The sequence below is a fragment of the Etheostoma cragini genome, chromosome 8 (assembly GCF_013103735.1).
Source record: "Etheostoma cragini isolate CJK2018 chromosome 8, CSU_Ecrag_1.0, whole genome shotgun sequence".
NCBI classification, from domain to species: Eukaryota; Metazoa; Chordata; class Actinopteri; order Perciformes; family Percidae; genus Etheostoma; species Etheostoma cragini.
The window spans coordinates 11,727,199-11,751,971 of record NC_048414.1 but is presented as its reverse complement, the minus strand read 5'-3'; the positions used below and the strand labels follow the sequence as shown (position 1 = coordinate 11,751,971).

Genomic DNA, 24,773 nt, shown 5'->3' with positions numbered 1-24,773 from the left:
ATCAGTCACGTGAGCCGAGCAGGTCTGATATAGCGCTGCTCGGGACTACACAGCCAGGCTGTTTGGAATCGTCCATCACACTGAAGAATTTTTTTATGATAACAGATTTAGGCAGAGACAATACATTAATAAATGACTAAAAGAAGCAAACAGAGTGAGGAATAATATTTATATCAACAAATATCTGGGTTTTGCTTCGACGTAGGCTTATATTCGACAGATCATCTTTCAATCGAGATGTGAGTAGATTCTTCTTTTATTGAGAATAAAAACAAACGTCGCTCACACACCGCTCTCTATTATTAACGTGTGATTTAGATTTGAATATTTTGTGATCTTGTTTTTGATTATGTCTGTTAGCATAACAAACTGGATCGATTCATTTATTATTTTGATGATGGATGATTGATTAGGACAATTAACCGAGACGGTAAAATGCCATATTACTCTCGTCTATGCATTGCACAAATAATTGAATGCTTTAGAGTGTATCGCAGCCTGTTTGTGGTTCACTATATTTACAGTGCGCCCATTGGTTACAAAGACGTCATTTGAAGGTTTATTTCATTGCATCCCGTGTAGGCTCCATAAGATGGCTTCTTGTGATGTGGGCATACGAGAAACCCCCTCTGTAGTGTTGTGGTCGCTTCGGTCAGTTGGGTTTTTCAAAGGAACATTTGCTGGCTTTGTGGTCGCCTAAAACAAATACTATAAGGCCTACCACTATTCGAAAAGCAAGCTTTGCATTTTTATCATGCAGGGTTTTTTGTGTTTTTCCAGCACCACCTGAGAGTATTTTCTCCTTCATCTTTCTGCTCTGTTTATCTTGGGCGTGTGTGGTTTCCTCATCGAACAGCCGGGCCCCCCCCCCGCCCCTGTCAAACATAAGGAATGTAAATGGCTGATGAGGGCAAGGGTTGTCTTCATGGCTAAGAGGGAACAGATGCTGAGTGAAATGTGGTGGTTTGCTCCCCAGATCCGACTGCCATCCTCTCTGCCCTCCTGCTGTTCACACAGCCCTGTAATCCATGCACAGCCTGGGCCAGACTATCCAGCCTCCGCTGCCTCTGTCTCCTGGGCCATAATTACAATAACACTGTGATGCTTAAGCAAAAATCAAAAGGCCTATATTTCACAGCACAAAATCACATGCCATATAGAGAGAGGATCAGTCATTTTTAAAAGTTTAATGTCAAAATCCTACATAACTGTTTGCGGGAAAATGCATAAAAAATAAATGTTCATTGCACAAAATTTCAAGAGCGGTCACCGCCCAATTGGAGGGTTGGTGGTTCGATACTTGGGCCTGCAGTGTGTTAAAACGTCCTTCGGCAAGATGCTGAGCCCCGAGTTTTCCCCGGTGCTGTGCCATCGGCGTGTAAATGTGTGTGAATGTTTATCTGTTGAGCAGGTGGCACCTTGTACTGCAGCCTCAGCCACAGTGTATGAATGTGTGTGAATGGTTCCTGTAATACGTAAAAGCGCTTTGAGTAGTCTATATAAGCGCTATATAAGAACAGTTCATTTACATTTTGAATTTAATCTCATGTTAGCCTGCATTCTGAAATATGGTGTCACTGTTCAAGATTTAAACAAATCCCATGTTTTAATTATTTGTAGTTTTGTCTAAATTGAGCCTGTTTTAGCTCACAGACCCTTTTGGTACCTTTACAAACTGGTTAAATGTGGACAAGCACTGTTTAAATCAAAGTAAGGTATTTTAGTCCTATTCAGTATTTTAGATTTTAGTCAAGACCAAAGAAGTCCGGTTGAACTACAAGGAAAAGGGTTTAAAGGGAAGCACTGGGACAATATGATGTTCTCAAATCTATGTTTGTGGCTCCTTGAGTGAAAAATTAAAATGTTGGGAACATTATGTCTTAAGTTGGAAGCACATTACTGACAAAGCTGTCAGTTGGAGTTGACTCATAAAAACAATAGTGGATGCAAATAGGGAAGCTGGCTTGTTAGCTGGCAACAAGAGGAAATCTGCTTTGTCCTTATTTGCGCTTCTTTTATGAAGAAAACTGTGGTGAATGAAAAGATTACATTTTCTGGGACCAGGGTGACTCACTTCTATGTCCTGGGCTTACACAGAATTGCCTCAGTAAGTGAGGTAGCAGGAAGAGGTTGAAATTCATGTTGAAGTTTGTTAAAATCAGGATTATTTATAAAGCAGGTCTCAAAGGATTTTTAGAAGACTTTCTAGATTGATGGACTGAACAATCAAAGAAATGTGATACTGTATTCAAACAACAAAACAAACAACGCATGCCAGCAAACGGCTTGCAAGATGTCTAGTGAAATGCAGCCTTCTCAGCAATATTAACAGTAGACACTAATAGAAAACAAAGTAAAACCTGCTGGGAAAAAGGTAAACACTGTGGACAAGATTATTACGAGAGAGGAGATTATCTTCCAGGTCTAAAAGGCCAATAACACTGAAAAATATGAGATAAACAAACAGAAACTACCGTTGTACCGTTATTACATTAAGTATTTAATATTTACATTTAAAACATGTTATCCTTAGGCTGTCTCAGAAACATTCTGAACAGAATTCACAACACAGACCATTTGTCGACTCGCATTTTGTCCATTAGAATGTTCTCGACTTGTTTCAGCATCAGAGTGAGAAATGCACTCTCAGTTAAGTGTTCAGTTTTAATGTTGTTGCCATGACGAGGATTAGATATAATTTTAGGCCTCTGCGTCCTGTTGAGGGGGAGGAAAAGATGCAGGGGACTATAGTCAGAACTGGAGATTACATTTAATCCTGAACCATCCAAGTATTATACAACACATCTGCTATGCCATTGACTATATATTTTAAGTGTTTTGTCACATTAATCAAGATGTAGGCTACTCTTCTACTAAATATACAGGACACGCCTTCTCATTCAATGCGTTTCCTTTATTTTCATGACTATGTAGATGTATTGTAGATGCTCACTGAAGGCATCAAAACTATGAATTAAACCATGGAATTATGTACTTAACAGAAAAGTGTGAAGGAACCAAAATCATGTCTTATGTTCTAGTTTCTTCAAAGTAGTCGTCCTTTGTTCTGATTACTGCTTTGCACACTATTGGCATTCTCCACTGATGAGCTTCAAGAAGTAGTCACCTTAAATGGTTTCCCAACTATCTTGAATGAGTTCCCAGAGATGCTCAGCACTTGTTGGCCCTTTTTCCTTCACTCTGTTGTCCAGCTCACCCCAAACCATCTCGATTGGGTTCAGGTCCGGTGACTGTGGAGGCGCAGCACTCCATCACTCTCCTTCTTGGTCAAATAGCCTTTACACAGCCTGGAGGTGTGTTTGGGGTCATTGTCCTGTTGAAAAATAAATGAAGTGTCACCAGCGAAGCACCCCCACACCATCACACCACCTCCTCCATGCTTCACGGTGGGAACCAGGCATGTAGAATCCATCCGGTCACCTTTTCTGCGTCGCACAAAGACACGACGGTTGGAACCAAAGATCTCAAATTTGGACTCATCAGACCAAAGCACAGATTTACACTGGTCTAATGTCCATTCCTTGTGTTTCTTGGCCCAAACAAATCTCTTCTGCTTTTTGCCTCTCCTTATCAGTGGTTTTCTAGCTGCTTTTTGACCACGAAGGCCTGAATCTCCTCTTAACAGTTGTTCTAGTGATGTGTCTGCTGCTAGAACTCTGTGTGGTATTCATCTAGTCTCTAATCTGAGCTGCTGTTAATTTACAATTTCTGAGGCTGGGTGATTCAGATGAACTTATCCCGAGCAGCAGAGGTGACTCTTGGTCTTCCTTTCCTGGGGCGGTCCTCATGTGAGCCGGTTTGATGGTTTGTGCGCTTGCACTTGGGGACACATTCACATTTTTCATAATTTTTTAGGACCGACTGACCTTCATTTCTTAAAGTGATGATGACCAATCGTTTCTCTTTACTTAGCTGATTGGTTCTTGCCATAATATGAATTAAAACAGTCAAATAGGGCTGTCGGCTGTGTATCAACCTGAACACAACTGATGGTCCCAACTCCATTATTAAGGCAAGAAATTTCACTAATTAACCCTGACAAGGCACACCTGTGAAGTGAAAACCATTTCAGGTGACTACCTCATGAAGCTCATTGAGAGAACACCAAGGGTTTGCAGCATTATCAAAAAAGCAAAGGGTGGCTACTTTGAAGAAACTAGAATATAAGACATGTTTTCAGTTATTTCACACTTTTTTGTAAGTACATAATTCCACATGTGTTCATTCATAGTTTTGATGCCTTCAGTAATAATATACAATGTAATTAGTCATGAAAATAAAGTAAACGCATTGAATGAGAAGGTGTCTCTAAACTTTTGGCCTGTGCTAGATATAGATATAAACACAGATTACAATGAAAATACGCCTCTTGATTTTCATTTGTCATCATAATTGCTGATAGCATCCCCATTGTGAGCTTTACAGTGAAAAAAAATCCTCTAACAAATCTATCTGAATATACTGCCTCAAAATGATATTTGCCAACCACATATTGCATATATATAATGGCTCTATAATAATTTAATATTAATAAACTAACCCATCTAATTCATGAAGAAAAGACCAGCATGTCTTCTTTTATAGACAACTAAATGTGGAATTGTTTTTTGTTTTTCTATGAGTTTTCTCAGTAAAAATGTTTGGTAGCACTTGTCAAAGTGCTAGAAAAACAAAACCAGTGGAAAAGAGAGTAGTTAGCAACAACTCTAATGTGCATCTACTGTAAAAATGATACAACACTTTGAAAGCGTGTCAATTCCTGGACCGTTTTCACTTTTAGAAGATTATTGTACAGCTCATTAAGACTTTTTGTTTTAATTTTAAAACCAGGGTGACCAAAAGATGCATAAGAAAAACAAATCCTTAAATTCAAATATGAATAAAAAATAAAATAAATAATGTAATCCATAGATATTATGCTTTAAAATAAAACAGTATTGAGGGAGATCAGAAAAAGCCAGAAAAAAAAATAAAAAATGAATTGTCGCAGTTTGGCATGCTGAGTCATGGGAGTATGCCCACAAGGCTCAACACTGCGGATCACAAATAACATGCATCAAAACAGCCTTCAGCTAATCAGGGAAAGCACTCATGAACACCAAGACCAAGAGCAACCTTGTGATGATGAGTCATAATTTTCAAAGACAACTCTCACTGATGTATGGAGCAAACAGGAATGAAACAGTTATGTTATGAAACAGGAAATACACAACGGAAATGTGTTGGTAAATTCTTTTGGATGGTCTTATGGTTTCTGATAGGCTCAGAAATGGGCTATACAATAGAGTATCTTCCTTTTCCATGTTCATTTGTTAGCGGTGAGTTTGACACCCTGAGCCTGTAAGCAGAGCTTAGCTTTCCGTCCCATCACTTGGCCACAAGGGGGAACGGCACACAGATAGATTAGCTTGAAAGCCAGTGGAAGCCAAAGTCCTTAGTTGGTGAGAAATACAGTTTGTGTGCCATGGTTTCTAGCAGTGACACATCCAGGGCAGAGGAGGGAAATAACTTTATGCTAACTCCTTCACATCCCAGTGCAGAAAGTAATAGGCTGCTGTTTATCAGTTTGTTAGTGAGTGTGGAGGAACTGCTGTGAGAGATAAAGCAGGCTCTTCAGCTGCTGAAGCACAATAAACTGGCCCGGCGCTGGGAGGGCTCCAAGGGCTTTGTGCTTTGTGATAAAGCTATAACAATCTGACTCACAGGCACTCGCTCTATTCCTTTCTTTTTGAAGACATTGTTGAGCACAGAATCTATGTCGTCTTAATATTACCTTGCTGAGAGCTCAGAAAAAGCTTTTTACTGCACTCCATTGCACCCTCTCTTCATTTCCCAATGCAACGTTATAGTTCTGGTACTGGTTTTTCTTTCCGCTCATTCTTCCTTTTTCTTTCTACGAAGACATGTGCTTTATTTTACATTATCGCTCATGGCATTTAGCAAGGTCATTGGTCTTAAGCCCTCCCATATTTCTTGTTGAAATATTGGGGTTTTGCAGACAGGAATGCACGCTAAAGGCTTCCATATGCTCTCTTTACATTCTGCTGTTTCTTCAGCATAGAATGTATTTAATGTAAGTTATGTGTAGTTTACATGCTGCATGGAATCTTACTTTGTGTGTTTAATGCAACAATTGGAGCAGTGAGACAATTACAACAATATGTTCAGAGAGAGTTTAAAGGTGATGCTGTCTCAACCAGCATGCTCAGCCAGGCCCCATTCTCTTGCTTTTTAAGATAGACTACATATGTCATTAAAATGCATAATCTCTTCCCTTTTCTATTTTTCAGCCCACCGTGTGGGTATGGGAAATGATGGAGGATAAAGGTCCTCGAGTAGCCGACTACTTTGTGGTTGCCGGTCTCACCGACTCGTCCAAGCCTCTCGAGGAGGAGCTCCACTTTGATGATGCCGGTCCCAAGTCTGTGAAACCGAAATCCCCTATCACCGACGTAACTGTGGTGATCCGCTCCCTGGGCGAAGAGGTACCCCCGGGTTTCACCTGTATTGAAAGCACCCCCTCGGGCCTCTCTGCAGAACTCAATGGAGCCAGCCTCAGGGGCCCGCAGATATTCTTGTGCTTCAAGCGAGGCAGAGATAAGCCTCCGCTGACAGATCTCGGGTAAGCAATAATCCTCAGTCATTGACCCTTTTACTCACCCAGCACCACTAATCATTTCTCAGCCTTGGGTCACTATAATCTAATCTTAAACACATCTTGTAGTCTGACATCTCTTCAATTAATACATTATCAAAGCATTCCAGTTATATTTCTCTAAGAATGTGTTGTTTCTAAAGGATCATTTGAAAAGTCAGTTTAACACTACCTTGTATTTCAGGATTCTGTATGAGTGGAAAGAGAAACTAAAACCTGGATGTCACATCGTCCAGACCACACCCTCAGGTCGCCCTGCCAACATTAGCAGCTCGTCGTCCCAACGCATCTACATCACTTACCGCCGCGCACCAAAGAGCCAGCCCCATACTTCACTGGCTGTCACTGATGTCTGCATCATCATCCCCGGTAAAGGGGAGACGCCCCCTCACACCTTCTGCAAGGTGGACAAGAACCTCAACAGCAGCATGGTGGGAAAGAGCTCAGTGAACACAGTTGTATCTCTAGTATGTCTGTGCGCATAATGCAGGGTTTTGATTAATCTGTGATGTCTTTTCTCATAATCCAGTGGGGATCTTCAGTCTACCTGTGTTATAAGAAGTCTCTGGCTAAAGCAAACACAATAGCTTACAAAGCAGGTAAAGTGGTGTGCATAGTTGGTATAATGAGCTCAAACTAATACAAAAATGCTTAAGTAAATAAATTTAGGAAATGTCAGTTTTGTGAAGGAGTTATGACGATTGTGTTTACCGTGTTGTGTGTCTTTGTGTCCAGGTCTGCTGTGTAGGTACCCTGAAGAGGACTACGAATCCTTCCCACTGCCTGAGTCCGTGCCTATGTTCTGCCTGCCCATGGGTGCAACGGTCGAGTGCTGGCCAGCACACACCAAACACTCCCTGCCTGTGTTTTCCACATTTGTTCTGACGGGTGCCTCCGGAGAAAAGGTAACCTCTTCTTACATTTGCGTTACTAATAACAATGTTCCTTTCTAATAATATTTCATAGTGATCTATTTGGTTCTGCCTTTGCAAAACACACAGAATCCTACAAACGTCCTACAAACATTATAGTGATTTTGTCAAGGAAACCACAGTCCTGCTAAGTTTCAATTACATGATCATTAATTAATCAGTTCCCCCAAAGTTGGAGTCATCATTTAACTCTGCTCTTAAATACACACATTCTCCCTTAATTGCTTCATTTCGGCCAGACTCTCCATCTTAATCACCCCCTCTGTCTCTCCGTGTGCATTAGAATCCATTATGGATTAGTTTGTTGATTAACTGCACACGTTTTCTGAAGAATACCAGACAATCTTAATCAACTTCTAAATTTTGATTTGAATCGAAAATGGTCTTAAGGCTGTGCTTGGAATAATAAAAGGCTGTAAGTCTTTGAAAGCAATGCAGCATAAAAGATTCGTTTTTTTTGCAGCTTCCCTTTTGAATAATGGATAACTCATGCACCACTTGGGCTGGTGCATAGGTTTTAGATCCTGAATGCGTCAGTGTTCTTTCTCTGCAGACTAGTCTCCTGGTACTTGATGCCTGAAATAATTTGTTTATTTATTTGGAAGGAACAACTTCAAAGGACTGAGTAGGATTTAACTGATTTATTATGATGAAAATTCTCCAGTGGAGCCACCGCAACAGCTTACCTAACTAAGTTATTTTAAAGGACCTTTGACTTCTGTGGTTTGTGTTTTTGTAAAGTTTGCCTCGGGATGCTAACAAGTCTTTTTGTGTGTGTATGTGTGCATGCATTGGGTACTCTTTATGCCGTTTTATCACAATTATATTGTGATCCTTTTGCTTTCAGGTGTACGGAGCAGCCATCCAGTTCTACGAGCCTCACTCAGAGGAGATACTGTCTGAGCGTCAGCGCTCACAGCTCGGCCTGCAAAGCTCTGGTCTCGGACCTGATAGGACCAGGAGTGTGTACAGCAACAAGAGCATCTGTCTGCTCTCCCACTGGCCGTTTTTCCAGTCCTTCAGGAGCTTTCTCACTTTTCTCTACCGATACTCCATCTCTGGACCACATGCCCTGCCAATTGAAAAGTTAGCAGTGTTTTATAGATTAATAATCTTTGTTGATCTATCACTCACTCACTCAAAGTTTCAGGTCTATTCTCCCTTACTGATTTATTTATTGATTCTCTTTTACTTACAGGCACATCTCTCACTTCATGCAAAATGTGCCATTCCCCTCCACTCAGAGACCACGCATCCTAGTGCAAGTAAGCTAAAAATGTTAAATATGATGAATGAAGTAATGATATCAGCATCATGAGTTCTGTATGCTTGCATCATTTGGTTTTGATCCAACTTTAAACATGCTGTAGTCACAAGCTAAATCGTCCACCTACTCAATGCTCTTTCTGTGCTTCTTCCGCAGCTGTCTCCACATGACAGCCTGATACTGAGTCAACCTGTGTCCTCTCCACTGCCTCTCAGGTAGAGAAACATCAATAACATGTAAAAGTATAACAGCAAGACATACTTTATTTGCCTTCATTTTGATCTGGAACTATTTGTTTTATTTGTGTGTCTAGTGGTGGAAGCCTCTCCACATTACTACTGAATCTGGGCCCAAAGAACGCAGCCACTCTGCTGGTGCTGGCTGTCACAGAGCACAAGATCCTGGTTCATTCCCTGCGTCCAGCTGTGCTCACAAGTGTTACAGAGGCCCTTGTGTCTGTGAGTCTTTTGTTATTTTTCTACCTTTTCACAAATCCTAATAATACCACGAAAGAGGGTGGTCTTTAATGTGATTATGGCTACAATGATAAGAGCAGAGCTGCAGAATCAATTAACTACCCATAATCACATGCATGTGTACAATAACAGTCTCTGAGAAAGGCTCTACAAAGTAAGGTGAAGTTCTCAAATAAGAGGAGGAAATAAGAAATATTTCTGAGTGTTTGAAACTCTTCTGTTGTTGCTGCAGGATGTATTGTCATATAGTAGTCATAGCAGTGATTCTCCCTTTCAGATGATCTTCCCCTTCCACTGGCCATGCCCCTACATCCCTCTGTGCCCGCTGGCACTGGCCGGTGTGCTCAGCGCACCGTGCCCTTTCATCGTGGGTGTAGACTCCCGATACTTTGACCTTTACGTGCCCCCAGCTGACATTAGCTGCGTGGATCTGGACACCAACACAATCTCCCAGTAAGTAACCTCTAACTGCAACCGCTCTGTGATAGATGACCACCTTCAACTTTAAGACACCCAGCCAAAAGAAATCTTCTCATGGTTTATGTTTTTGTAGGTCCAATGGGGAAAGTTCTACCCAAGGTTATCGTTATCTCTCAGTGAGAGACTTTTATGTACTGTAACTATATAAGCTGGAATGTGAAATAGTCTTTCTGTACACAAATTGCATTTGGGTAACCGCTGGTCTCCCACATCAATATAAAAGATATTTTTCAAAGAGATTAAAGTGGCAGTGCTGATTTTAGTGAATCTGTCTCAATCCTTATATCTGTTCTTGAATGTTTCTTGACTGTCCTCCTGTGTAATGAAAACCATATGGTGGGCTTTCAGAAAAGACGACAAGAAGGCTTTGACGTGGAAGATCTTGCCCAGGAGAGCTTGTAAACATCTTTTGAATACCCTGAATAAGCTCCATCAGCAGCTCGCTGAGGGTGAGTCCAGTCTTATGCTGTGTCATTTTTGTATGTGGTTTCATGAATAATTGATGTTGTCTACTTGAGTCTGTTGAGTCAGCCTGTACCGTCCATTTTACTGGAAAACTCAGTGATATGAAACCAACTTACGATGTTTAGTGCATCACAGGAAGTATGAAGTGTAATTTAGTCCTTGTCCACTTTTGCTCAACGTGCCTCATCTAAATTCATTTATTTACTGTAATTCCCAGAATTGCTTTGTCCCTTCACTCACATTTCAGCATATCATGTGGGTGAATGTAATAGGATCTATTACAGTCTGTCTGCAGTAAAAACAGAAATGCCTGCCTCCTACCATTGATTTTATTCATTAAATATGGATGCAAAATAAATCCCAGCCTAAAAAGAAACTCTTTTGATTGAGACAGATTACATTTATTAACATGTATCGTACCTTTGATGTTTTCTGCTATCACACTCCAATTTGGCTGAACTGAAAATAAAATTATGTCATGTCAGGTGGTCTATTTTTATACACTGAAACACAAAAAAAACTGAAATGAATTGTGTGCTAGAAATTTTTGACAGTGTTTTAGGCTGCATTTTGTAGCCACACTAGCCAAATGGCTCTATGGCAGTGTTGGGCCAGAGTTAGTAATATATACTCATTTATATACTCACATATACTATTCACGATCCCCAAAGGATGAAAACTACTCAATTTGGTGATCCCCTGACTAAAGATTAAGAGTAATCTTCCACATATACTTCAGCATTGATCATATTTATTGTGGTATCTGCATTTTGGAATGTAAAATAGTTGTTATGTGGTTAGCTAGTGTATAGTCAGAGTTTTGGGCTGGTTAAATAAAATAACAACTAACCTGTTTCAAACAATTTTTAAATGTTTCTTTTCTTGTCCGCCACTAAATACTTTTTGATAAACTCAATGTGTGCTGCAGTTATGTGGTTTTTAATAAGCAATCATTTGTTGCCACATAATCTACTGTGGTGTGCTCTCAGGTGGCCAGTTGAACCGGGAAGATGTGCAGATGGAGCACACAGTAACTGACAGTGAGCTCAACGGTGGGAAGAGCCTCCACACTCTGGAGTTGGAGATCCAGGAGGCCTTCCTGCGCTTCATGGCGGCCATCTTGCGAGGCTATCGCTCTTATCTGCTCCCCATCACCCAAGCCCCCTCTGAGAAGACCACCGACGCCAGCTCCCTCTTCGACATCCAAGGTACATTTCAGTCTCAGTCTGCAATGTTATAGAATACTGTATGCAATCACAAAAACATGCTGACAAGCAATTTTGCCGTTGCTATACGCACGCAATTCAGTGCTGAAGTAGGTTAGGGAGTTAAGGTCTGAGTGTTGCTGCATCAAAGTTAGTTCTAAATCACTGCTGTAATGACTCTGGTGATTTAGCTTAAGCTTCAGTGGAAATTAAACTTGGATGATTAATCAGAGAAACCGTCATAATTAATAGCACAATGTCCTGCACATTTATGTGCTCTTATGCAAGCAGAGCAGCAGAGAACAAATTGTTTCATACCACAGTATTCACTTCCTGTAAATGTCAAGCTGCATGTTGACCCCGCAGATGGTCTGAAATCACTTGATAAGTTAATGTTATATAATTCAAAATGAATGCCCACTTGTCATGTTTGTTCCTACACACAATGTGTTTTGTTTCATAGGCTTCCTGAAGAGCAGAGACCGCTCCCACCAGAGGTTTTACTCCCTCATGACCAAGACTCAAATGTTCAGCCGTTTCATAGAGGAGTGCTCCTTTGTCAGTGATAAAGATGCCAGCCTGGCTTTCTTTGATGAGTGTGTTGATAAGGTGAGATTTGCAGCAAATTTTTACTATGGATTTTCTGTGTCAGAGGCAATTAATCAGAAGAGCTGCATAATTCTGCTGTGTAAGAAAAATGCTCCAATAACAATTTGTAGTCTCGCTGAAACAAAGCTGAGGCTTTCAAAGGGAAGATTAACTGTCCTCCCAATTACGATGTCTTGTTAAGGTCTTGGTTTAATTTGAAGGACCTAATAAGCAAATAACAGGAGCTAATAGATATAAACAAAGAGTAATGAACACTACACCATCTCCATTGAGCCACTTATTAACATAATTGCTGTAGGCTTTTCTCAAATATAATGCCCCCTGTTCTTTAAGTCCTTTTAAAAGTGTAAGTCTTCCTTATCTTCTTCTTCTTCTCTGTTTTGTGCCTTTTTTCTTTGTTTGTCATCATGGCTTCTGCCTGGTAGCTATTTACAACTGGAGGCAAGGTAAGCTATCAGGGCTTGTAATTTTATGTTTGAGACAGTGAATGTTTTTTAATATACAAACCTTTTCCCTTTTTCTGAGCTGTAGTAGAATCAGGTATGAATCCAAGTAAAGTGTTTTCTATTGTTCTTAGTGCGTCACTCAGCTCAGTTTTGTGTGGCTAGGTGTTCTGAATAAATCAGAGTGAGGGGACGAGGGAGCGGAGCTAAAAGTGCAGTGGAGGCCTTTAATGTGAGGCTGTGCAGTATCTGTCAGTGTGTCACCAATCTGCATTATTGATCCATTGGTGCCATTAGAATGAAACACACAGAGAGGTTATGCAGAACAGATATAGACTCAGAGGTGACGCTGAGACAGTGAAATTAATTACTTATTCTTGCCTTTGGCAAAGATGACTGTGCACTATCCAGACTCCAAAAGTTACTCTGAAATATAACAGAGAAGAATGATAGAGGAAGACAAAGACGGGTGCGATAATCCTTACTTGTCGTAATGTTGTGTGTTTTGTGGTTGAAATCCCATGGGATGTGGACTAATCCGTGTTCATTGTCAGTGTGAGGGTTAGTTATTTGGTGATTTGACAGCTTTTATTAACACAGCCCGCCAACACATGTTTTGTAACGCACACACTAAAAACATCAACCTCTCCTCCAAAAAACACTCTCTGTGCTTGCAAAATTGTGCAATCAGGAAGTCACATTTACATCCTGCATAAACAGTGGGGAGTCCTGTATGAGTGGTCATTGCGGTTATTATTGAGAAGTGGAAGCATTGATTCATTCAGTGTCAGTGCTGCTGAGGTTGACAGAGAGTATGTGATTGAGAAAGACCTCTTGGGAGGAAGGGCAAGTTGAGAAACAATGAGCAGAATCAAAGCGAGGGCAAATAGGTTAGTGACAGTTAGTTGACTGAATCATCCACTTGACTGACTGGTACAAACCTTGCAACACAGTAGCCCTGGGCGGCTATTCAGCTGCTGCCATACTATTAATGTTTTTGTGGAGCTCATGTCTGAGATAAGCTGGTAATCAATTTAGATAAGCCAAGTGAATGCGCAACAGCATAGCAGGCCTTTTTATGATCTCCCAGGCAGCTATTCAGTAGTGATTTTCTCTTTATCTCGCCGTGCTACACAAAAGAAGAGTACTGCTGTTGTTCTCAGAAAGGAAGGAAGACAGTGAAGCTTTGTACACTTTTCTCCATAATGCCTTGGTAGTGCCCTTTAGATAAACTGTGGGGACACAGGCCATTTTTCTAATGTAGATAGATCATTAATGGCATCTGTTTATCCTCACTGACCTTCATGTCTTATTTGATCTGAGGGCTCATACAGTATCAGATGCTCATGAGCCCCCATGCAGGACTGGCATCTATAGATTTGAGTAGCAAAGTTAAGAGTAAAAAAAAAGGAAAATAATGACAATGTGTTTGTTTTTGTTTTTTTATCTCTTGTAAACTAGATGGACAGTGAGCGACCAGAGGAAACCAGATTAATCGAACTGGATGAATCTCACCGCAGTGAGCACACGGTCTATATCAACCCTCCAGAGCTGCCTCCACTACCACAGGGAGAAGAGCATCCTCTGTGTTATAGGTACCACACAGCAGATCAATCTCTACAATAGATACAAGACAGGCTGATTGACTATTTCACTTATACACAGGCACACACTTCAAGAGCACTTCTCACCGACACTCACACATAATGCAGCTCCCGAATGAGAGACATGGTGTAAATTGCCTCTGTTGTTGTAGACTTTGTCATTGCTTTAGGGGTTGGGATTATTTTGACCCGGAACACATTACTTGTGTCAGTGCTCAAGCTTCCAGGATGTTAGAGCAATGTCACTTGGTTTGCCGGTGTTTACGTGGGATTGATGTCTATTTCAGTGTATGTGGATGTGAGTGAATACACAGTATCTCTTTCTGCAGCTACTCTGGGTTCCCTGTGCTGAATGCTGAGCTTCTGGAGCCGCTGGAGGGACCAAATCCTCCATCAGCAGCCCTGGCCTCACGCCACAGTAGCCCAGCCAGCCCTTCGGCCATCTTTAGGCGCTCTAAACAGGTCAGCCGTATGAGTAGTGAGATTTTTCTTTTTTTATTGTTCTAGAAAGACCATGACATACAAAGACCTTCATTTTTTCTCAGATTTGTAAGTCTTTTTTATCATAGTGGAACCATATAATTCTAAACATCAATATGTTAAATGTATTGTCAGATCTGATCCTTACTATCCTTTTTTAACTGCTGCATTCTTTCTACATAATGATAGATATGGTTATAAAATATGAATGCAAAATGCAAATCAAAACCTGCTAATGGATGATACATTATCTCTACATGTGATCTTTTTTATCCCAGGAGATCAAATCCGCTCAAAGGATGGCCAAAACCTATTCATCTATGCCTCAGATGTGGTCTACATGTCTGCTGCGCCACTGCTATGGTCTTTGGTTCATCTGCCTTCCAGGGTTTGTTGGCACCTGCCATTCAAAGGTGCGGGCTCTGCGTACAGCTTATGATGTGCTGAGGAAGATGCAGGACAAGAAGTTGCAGGCTCCAGATGAGGTAGGGGAATTGACTAAGTATAAGACGACCCCACAACTCCCTATTTAGTAGTGTAGAATCATTTTGTAAATCCAGATGTTTTCTGTCCAAGGTGTGCTACCGTGTGTTGCTGCAGCTGTGTGGGCAGTACAGCCAGCCAGTCCTTGCTGTCAGGGTGTTGTTTGAGATGAAGAAAGCTGGAGTTCAACCCAACGCCATTACCTATGGGTACTACAACAAGGTGCGGGCTCTTTGTATCTACTCTTCATACAGTAAATACAAGGAAAAAAAATAAGCAAGCTAATCTGACTCTAAATTAAACACCTTATACGTAAGTCTGACATTTTATGACCATATATACTGTACATGTTCATCGCTCTAGGCGGTGTTGGAGAGCACCTGGCCCTCCACCACCAGAGGAGGCTACTTTTTGTGGGGAAAGCTGAGAAACGTGGTCCTAGGTGTGCTCCAGTTCAAGCAAGCAGGGAGAAAACAACAGACGCCGCACAGAGACCCTCATCTTTCAGGTAAGAATACTAACGGGTTGCATTATATTATATTTATTACTGATATCTAAAATCTGGTACCACATATTTACCATGTTAATTATGGCTGATAACAGTACTTACTCATACAAGCATCTGGTGGAAAATGTTCCCCACAGTCATCACTTAAGTGTATAGGAAAAAAACAAAAAGTATGAACTTGGATTTATTTATTTCAAATTGGTTTTCTCATATATCACAAAGATTTTCAGCCAGAAATCTGAAATCTTACTAACAAATGAAAAACCCACACGTAAATTCACTGCGATTGATCAGCCATAACATATTTTAGGGGGATTGCCCAAATGTCATCATGATATCTGACACAGTATATGATGCACTCCCTCCATCAAATACTAACATAGACACTAGTCTTTGTTTTATACCCAAGACAATTCTGGTCGTAAATTGTTTGAGATTACATTAAGTTCAGTGGTACTTCTTTCGAAATGTGCACAAATTCAGTAAAGGAGAGACTGAAAGTGTAGGATTTTTTGGGCTCCCTTTAGTGCTTAATGAATAGACATGTAAATGAGTGGGATCTGGAGGGAGTGCTTTTTTAAGGCTTCTTTCCTGGTCTAATAAGGTTTGTCCCAACTCTAGCCTCACCCAGAACATATCGTTCCCAATCCGTATTTCTTTAATGACGCAAGTGAAGAGGTTTTTCCTCCCCAGCAGTCAAAGGAAACAGGTTGCTCTTGATGTCTGCCCCTAATTCCCACAACACCCCGTGACTCCCATTACCATAATGACGTAGTGTGAGGGGCTTTAATGCTCTATCCTTGTTCTTTTGATTGTTGCTGTGAGTTAATTTTGATTTCATTCACTTCCCAAGAGGGTTCTACTCACATATCCAAAATGGCAATGCGATCACGTTGAGGAGCAAGATTATTTAGTTATTTAATAAATTACTCTTCATTGAATTTACAATTAGTGAACTGAAAATGAACAATTGAATTTGTTCAACCCTCATTTAGCTCACCTTAAAAAAATAAGACAGAAAAGTGAAACCTAGATTCTCTTTCAGCACTCTGGCATCTTTTTATGTTGTTGATGACAGCTAGGTTGCATTTGAAGCATTCCTGCATCTTTGCAGTGGATGATAACGATTACAGCACCATTCAGTGATTGTTTATACAGAGCTTTTAAACCAGCTGGGTTCTGGTCTTTTAATCCTGTTGGTACTCTGTCATTTGTTTTAATCATCCTCTCCCTTTTCTGTTATCTCTCAGACTGCAGTGATCTTGACACAGTCAGTCATGGCAGTTTGGACAGTGCTAATGACTCTGCTGAGCGCACTTCCATCGACACTGACTTCACTAAAATGGACTCCAGTGATGATGGATTTAGTACAGGTAGAAAACCACAGTTTTGCTTATTTCTCCTTCAAACCGTTTCACTATCCTCCTTTGATTGCTGCTCCTCGTATCTCAGCTTCACTAATTTGATTTAGTTCACCTCCTTAAAAGTAGCCAAACCACATAAATCATAAACCTTAATTTTGCATTTCTCTTCTTTAATGTCGCTGTACTCAAATCAATTGTTTTGATGTCATTGAACATTCTTCTTTTTGGCAATTAGCTGACATGTCATGTCTATGTAGAATAAAAGAAAAGAGATAGCATTGTACAGTAATTATTTTCTCTTTTTGCAAAACAATTAATTTAGACTTTTACAGCAAATGGACTTATTGCCTTTGCAACCCTTTGTTAGTTTCTTCTTTAGCCCTCACATTATGACTAATGCACTGTAGAGAAAGTACAGTCCAGATAACAGAGCTCATAATGATCAGCAGGATTAAGCTTGAACAATATCATGGACTTGAATCTGGCTCACATCTTTTTCTTAACTCCAAACAATTGAATAAAGCAGAAATTCTGTGAGAATATAATAAATGGCAGTAGAAGATATTTGTACCTATTGCTTCAGTTTGACCTTGTATGATGCAAGTTTTTAAAGACTGTATTCCTCTTCTGCTGCTCCTGTTGTTCTATTCTGGGAGTGTTGTTTGCTGTAAAGCTAGGAATGTTACCGCACTCTGTTCAAAACCCTCAGATAAGATGTCACTTCTAAATCAACACTAAATAGCTGTTTTTTATTCACTCAGCTCTTTCTGAAGGAGAAAAACTTACCAATGAGAAAAGCTACAACTTAATAACTCACTGCTTTTTAGAAGAGTAAAGCCTCTTATCTTTTTCAGGTGGACAGTCAGACCAGGGCTATGATTCACTATCCAAAGAGGAGGAAAGGATGTGCAGCAGAGAGAGTGACAGCACACTATCGGTGGAAGACAAAGGCCAGAGGCAGTCCAGTGAGTTATTGACTAGCTTCTATCGCTAATCTCTGACACTTTGCCACCATTTCTGCAGGAGTGAATCACCGCTTACTGGCAGCAAAATGAACGCTCTCTCTTTAAAACCCGGGGTATCATATGGAAGTGTGGGTGTTCTGTACTCTCCCTTCATCCATTTGCTGTTATAATTTGATGTTTTTGAGAAACAAATTCTGTTGATGGATGATAGTGCAGGTGCACTGCAGGTGGTTGTTTGCATGACAGGATTGCTTACTTATTTTTTGGAATAGAATACAAGACAGTCATATTTTAAGATTAACAGCTGTCCCTGAAAGACCCACACAGCTTTATGCCGGAATGAACTGCAGCACACCAGCAACTGATAATTTTCTATATTACATGTAAAATTTGCATGAATGCAATACTTATTTTAGAGATTTGGATCTATCTCCTTAACGATTGGGTGTCATTAAAATCTCCAGCACCTGAGATAGAGGTTCCAATCTGCGACATCTCCCCTTCTACTAGAAGTTATAAACCAACAGACGTCAGTGCAGGTAAGTTGTATACAAAGAAGATTCTTAAAAAGCCATTATGATTGTGTATATAAGCTTCAGATCTCAGTCTTACTGTGTGGATACTAAATGTATGTTTTTGTCACAGGCAATGGCAACAGGCTGGTTTCCAGACCATCTAGTGACACCATTCTGTGTGGAGTCCTGCCAAAGAAAGAGCGGCCAAAATCTCTTGACTTGTCTGGTGGACAAGGAAGCCTAAGACTCACCGTCCCTCACCTTGGCTCAACAAACCAGCATTACCTAGCTGCTGACAGACTGCGCGAGGTAGAAGAAGAGGAGACAGAGACTGATAAACAGAAACCTTTGGTGGAGAGAAGTGTCAGCTGCAGCGGTGCAGGTGAGAGGCCAGGTCTGTCTTTAGAGAGGAGTGCCAGCTGCAGTGATGGGATTGTGAGGAGAACCGGGGTTGAGAGCGGGTTTGATCCCCTGTCACTGATGGCGACAGATGCGGTACAAGAGTGTGACCGGGAGAACAGTGGCACAAACATGGCCCGCCGCGACCTCGCTGAAGACATTGAGATGTACATGAACAATGGAAACAGCCCTCTGAGCAGCCGTACACCCAGTATGGATCTGCAGAACCCATCGAGCCCTTTATTTGGTTTGGCCTCGTCTCCTCACACCTCGCCACAGCCCTCTACCCTGCTCCGCTCCAACACACACATCCCTATAAAATCCAAGGAGAGGTTGCGGCCATCACCGTCTCTTCCTCTGGGTGTCTGTACCAAAAACAGGGAGAGGCCTTCCTCCTTGGTGTCACCCTCCTCACCTTCTCCCTCTTCCTCATCATTCTCCATGGACTCACTGTTCACGCCAACCCTGGACATCTTCAAGAGCAGCGTCCTATCAGCAGGGAAGGGTGTGGCTGAAAAGGCTAGCCGCTTCTACTCTCGTCTGTCCTCTCAGACTTCATTCACACAGGTTGGTTGTGTAGCAATTTTTGCTAACTAATATTCCCACTATAACTGCTGATAAAACTACCTCCATGATGATGTTTTTCTTTCCCTTGTCCTGCAGGATGCAAACTGTGACCAGATCAGTATATCCTCACTGACCTCAGGAGAGGCAGATTGCTCCTCACTGCTTGATCATGACTCCTGTCTGGACCCAGATGACTTTACCTCCCCTCAGCACGGCAGTGTTTCCCGACTCAGGAGGAGCCCAGTTGTGGGTCATACCAACTTGGGCAGCCCCAGCACCCCCAATAGAGTGTTCAGACACAACTCCTTCTCTGGTTTGTTGAACATCCTCAGTCCGCATAACAGATATTGCTGGAATTCTGGTGCTAGTTTTGGTTTTAAGTTAAGATGGGGAATCTTAACAAGTCTGCCTAAGGCAACAACACAATCCACATTTATTTAAAGTAGTTGGCAGTCTCGATCTCCAATGTTAAGAAGTCATGGCTTACAGCCACGCTTATTAAATTGCTGTTTTAACTGCAGCGTTGTATTGTTTCCCTGCAAAACACATCTCGATGATCTAAATTTAGAGTAAGAGCAGGGCTTTGTAATGGAGAGCACTTGGTGCTCTCTGCAAAACTAGGCCAGCAGGCGGGAGGGCTGACTCAGTTTGTAGGCTGCTCTACACCTAGCCACAGGCTCTATGCTAAACATAAACACGCGATGCAGCCACACACCCAGACAAACAAATGTGAAACCCAAATTGGCTAAACCTGCAAGCAAAAAAAAGTCTAATGATTGAACACTTTGAAAAATTATAATTTTGTTTCACTTTTTCACAATCAAATACAGATATGTGTAGCCAAATTGTATAATCATCCATTTTATCTAGGTGGACTGGCACTTCCTTGTAAAACCCCTCACACTCCAGATTCCTCCCCCGACACAAGTCGATTCCAACCCTCTCCTAATTACACCATAGAGGTAAGTTGCTCTCATATAAAAACATCTTATCAGTCAATCCTCTGTAGAGCGTCTCTGATTGTTATGATTGAATCTTACACTCCACCGCTTTTTGTTGTAGGTGATGATGTCCAGCTGTTCCCTTTGTAAGACCTGTGACTGTCTGGTGTATGACGAGGAGATCATGGCTGGCTGGACAGCAAACGACTCCAACCTCAACAGCACTTGTCCCTTCTGCGGCACAGCCTTCCTGCCTTTCCTCAATGTGGAAATCAAAGACCTGAGACCACTCAGCAGGTAATTGCTCCCTTTACACAGACCGGTATTTACACATTACAAATGCACATCAAATACAGAAACGCTTTCAACAACTAATCTAGTGTGTCCATCTTTTTACACTGAATTTATTAATAATATGAGGTGTAATGTCTTTGATCTCTAATACTAGATTGTCTATTTCTCTCTAGAAAAGTCACACACAGGTGTGCACACACACTCAGACACAAAATATTTCTATTCCTGTGGTGTCTTTAAACAGATCCACTCTGTGTCTTCCCTCAGGTCTTCTATGGAAAGTAATCCTGTCACTGAGGAGGTCACACGGGGAACTCTCAATCCAGAGGCCGACATGTCTGCCGCAAACTGTGCAGCTCAGTCATCTGCGGCTACCTCCAAGAGGCAGGGGAGCAGCGGCAGTGCTGGGCCAGCTCCGGTGACAGTGCCCTACCTGAGCCCTCTGGTTCTGTGGAAGGAACTGGAGAGCCTGCTTGTAAATGAGGGCGACCAGGCCATCTCCTCCCCGTGTGTTGTCGACCAACACCCCATCGTCTTCTGGAACCTCGTGTGGTACTTCAGAAGGCTTGAGCTGCCGAGTAACCTGCCGGCTCTTATCCTGGGCTCCCAGCACTGTAGCCATGGAGACCAGGTAAACATACTGTACATGTGTCTGTCAAGCTGTGTGTGTGTGTGTGTGTGTGTGTGTGTGTGTGTGTGTGTGTGTGTGTGTGTGTGTGTGTGTGTGTGTGTGTGTGTGTGTGTGTGTGTGTGTGTGTGTGTGTGTGTGTGTGTGTGTGTGTGTGTGTGTGTGTGTGTGTGTGTGTGTGTGTGTGTGTGTGTGTGTGTGTGTGTGTGTGTGTGTAGATTGACCCATTAACCATGAAGCCATAATTTTAAAATAAATAGTTTTCACTATTATTCTTTTTTTACTTTGTTGGCATTAGTTAGATCTGTATGAAACCGAGCCAAGAGATGGAAATTGATCTTCTCATCTAATTTTTTGGCAAGAAAGCAAATTAGCGTTTTTTCAATAATGTCAAACTACGCCGTCAAACCTTCTATGTGTATGGTATAAAAAATTCCACTTTGTTGACTCCTAGTAGTAGTTTCAAAAAAAGGACAAAACAGAGCATTGCATAAGCTCAGCACATCTATCATTCCCATTTTCACTGGAAACATCTCTTTATTTTTAAGAGCTTTGAGTTTGTGAAAAGCACTATATAAATTCAGTTTGTTATTATTATTATTTTATTCATTTTGATCAAATGAAAACTAAATACTTTTAAAGACATAACAACAATAAAATTATACCTGTAATGGCTGTAACATACAGATTAAGGGATTAATCTTCCAATCGTTATACCTGTTGCAGACTCCTCAGAGCGTTTCATCCGAGGACAGTAAGCAGGTGCTTGTGAGGATTATGTGGGACAACCTGAAGTTACACAAAGACAAAGTTCAACCCTGCTATGTCCTGTGGAACACGCATTGTAAGTCACACAGAATTATTTTCAGAAAATTATTCTTTTAGCAAGTTTGATCAATGTCAGATATTTACATGCAAATTAAATAATGCATAAGAAGTATTTAGAAAATCATGCATAATTCAGTTCAGGACTCCTATTAATCATGTTGCCCTTATCAGTGCTAAACTTTCCAAATTGAGTTTGACTGGTGGAGGTGAATGAGCCTTTGATCAGGGTGACTTTTATCTCTTGATCTTTGCAGGTGCAAACTCCCTGATTCGCTCTGGGCTGTGTGAAGACGGCCAGCTTTTCACTGTGGAGTTACTGCAGGGTTTTGTGAGGAGCATTAAGAAGAGTGACCTCTATCAGCCCATGAGCCTGATCATCCAGCTGTTGGGGCCAGAGCTGGGTTTTAAAAGACAGAGGTGATAAGATAAAGAGTTTAGTGTAAAGCTGTGTGTGAAAAAGATGAATGGAAAGTCTAATTGGTTTTCTTTTTTTTCTCTCAAAAAGGAGTCTATACCGAGATGTATTGTTCTTGGCTCTTGTGGCTTTGGGAAAGAACAACATTAATATCAGTAAGTCCAAAAGCATGATATGCTGTTTTTAGACATGTTGTTGTTTGTCTGTTACTCGTTCCACCACTTTGGTCCAGACTGAAATATCTCAACAATTTTTGTATGGATCACATGAAATTTGGCATGGATATCCATTGTGCCCAGAGGATGAATGCTACTGACTTTTCCTCTAGTGCCACCAGCAGGTCAAAGTTAATTTTTCCTGTGAATATCATCTCAACATGTACCAGATGGATTGACACAAAATTAAGTACAGACATTTATGTTCCATTAAGGATGAATCCCGACCACTTTTGTGATCACCTGACTGTTTAGGTAAAAATTTCAATTTGTTCAGTACTTGGTGTTTAGACCAAATACCTGCAAAACTAATGACATTCCCATCAGCCTCAGCTGTACTTTGTGTTTAGTGCCCAATTAGCAAATATTAGCTTGGTAACATTAACTTAAATGTTTTAACTTAACTAAACATTATACCCGATAATTAAACGTCAGCATTTTAGTATTGACCTTGTGGGTCTGTTAGCATGCTGACATTAGCATTTAACACTGCACTTAACTACAGCCTCAGAAAACATGCTATGCCATCATGGCAGTAGGCAAGTACTTTTTTTATACAGATGCTAGAGTTGTTGCTTTCTTGCGTTATAAAACATGTGATTCACCATATTATGTCCACATTGTTAAATGACTATTAACTCTTTGCAGATGCTTTTGACCGGGAGTACAAGTTGGCATATGATCGCCTCACCCCCAACCAGGTTAAACTGACACATAACTGTGACCGACCCCCCGGAGCAGGGGTCATGGAGTGCAAGAGGACTTTTGGGAAACCCAGTCTGTAAACTACTTGTTTTCTTTTGCCCCAATATATCTTTCCTTTTATGCTCCCTGTTACTGTTTTATTGGTCTGCTCCTCAGACTCAGGACCAGCTCACCTGACTGGAGCACAGAGCTCTTAAGCACAATGTGAAATTACACTTAATATAAAGTAACTGCCACGCATTTCTTGTATATTGTTAGAGGTGAGAGGCCTGGAATGATAAACTTGAGTTTGTAAATAATTAGAACATCCACTGTATTTTCCGTATAACTGTTAATGTTTGTACAGTTATTTTACAGTCCAATGTACATTTTACAACTTTGTTTTTGTTGAATCTGTTAGTAAATATATGTAAAAGTAAGCGTATGATCATGTTGTTGAAATTCATAAGTGGTCCTGGTGACCTTTCTAAACTGCTGTTGAGTGTGTGTATAATAAGTCCTTGCTTTTAGACATTTGAGTTTTTACAAAGCACTTTGACTGCTGCAGGATTTAATGCAGTTAATATTTCCATTACATGCAGTAAAAGAAAGCGGATACATTTTTCCTCATCTGTACCCTGTACTCATAAGAGGGCCATGATCATATGCCTGAATACACAAAACTAGACAGTAACCTACAAAAACAATCCGTTATAAAAAGAAATGTTATTTCTAAATCATGAAGGGAGTACTCAATTAATGTATATGCACAATGTTTGTTTGTTATCCTTTTTTGTACAATATACCAAAAGAACCCAAAAGGGAATAGTGCTAAGATTTATTTACAGTTTTTTAATACCTTTTTAATAAGTAAGTAAGTAAGTAAGGATTTATGTGTTATACGGGACCACCAAGGATAGATTTCCTTAAACACAGTACAATCAAACTAATAGTAGATGAAAAAAAAAAATGTTTTTGGTTGGTTTAATCAACAAATTCTTTTTGATAGAGAAATTCATTTATAAAATAATGTATCTATAAAAATGTAGTATTTGTATATTTCCTTTAGGTCTTCACTGTATAGTGTAGATGTTTTAGACATTTGGACAACAGTGCACTGTATAATGTGACACACAGCAAAAAAGAAGGCATTTCAATTCTCTTTGTTGATTGTGCACATTTATTTGCACTAAAAGATATGTTAATGTCAAAGGTGATACGTTAAGACAACAGCTCTGACCTGCCCTAATTCAAAATCACTTCCACAAAGGAGTGTTATGGTACACTTTGTTAATGTTGTCTTTCAGTTTTAACTGACAAAAGCCTGCCT

General features: G+C 40.7%; 1 protein-coding gene across 3 annotated transcripts; it reads left to right on the top strand.

Annotated features, from left to right (window-relative positions):
- Positions 1-3: 3 nt before the first annotated feature.
- Positions 4-24,587, top strand: dennd4a (DENN/MADD domain containing 4A). 3 transcript variants are annotated; one of them, XM_034878030.1, is made up of 32 exons: positions 4-239; positions 6,312-6,643; positions 6,861-7,107; positions 7,206-7,275; positions 7,412-7,581; positions 8,456-8,694; positions 8,807-8,873; positions 9,032-9,090; positions 9,189-9,333; positions 9,629-9,804; positions 10,180-10,280; positions 11,286-11,504; positions 11,965-12,110; positions 12,536-12,556; positions 14,015-14,148; positions 14,487-14,619; positions 14,916-15,122; positions 15,214-15,342; positions 15,484-15,628; positions 16,879-17,001; positions 17,847-17,957; positions 18,422-18,496; positions 18,603-19,044; positions 19,096-19,438; positions 19,535-19,751; positions 20,309-20,400; positions 20,501-20,676; positions 20,941-21,304; positions 22,028-22,145; positions 22,384-22,546; positions 22,635-22,699; positions 23,408-24,587. In XM_034878030.1, the coding sequence occupies exons 2-32, from the start codon at positions 6,333-6,335 to the stop codon at positions 23,542-23,544; spliced, it is 5,145 nt and encodes a 1,714-aa protein (XP_034733921.1). In that variant the 5' UTR covers positions 4-239; positions 6,312-6,332; the 3' UTR covers positions 23,545-24,587. The 3 variants fall into 3 exon arrangements, with proteins under 3 accessions (XP_034733921.1, XP_034733919.1, XP_034733920.1); XM_034878028.1 differs by having other exon boundaries at positions 18,603-19,438; XM_034878029.1 differs by lacking the exon at positions 12,536-12,556 and having other exon boundaries at positions 18,603-19,438.
- The last annotated feature ends 186 nt before the right edge of the window (positions 24,588-24,773 follow it).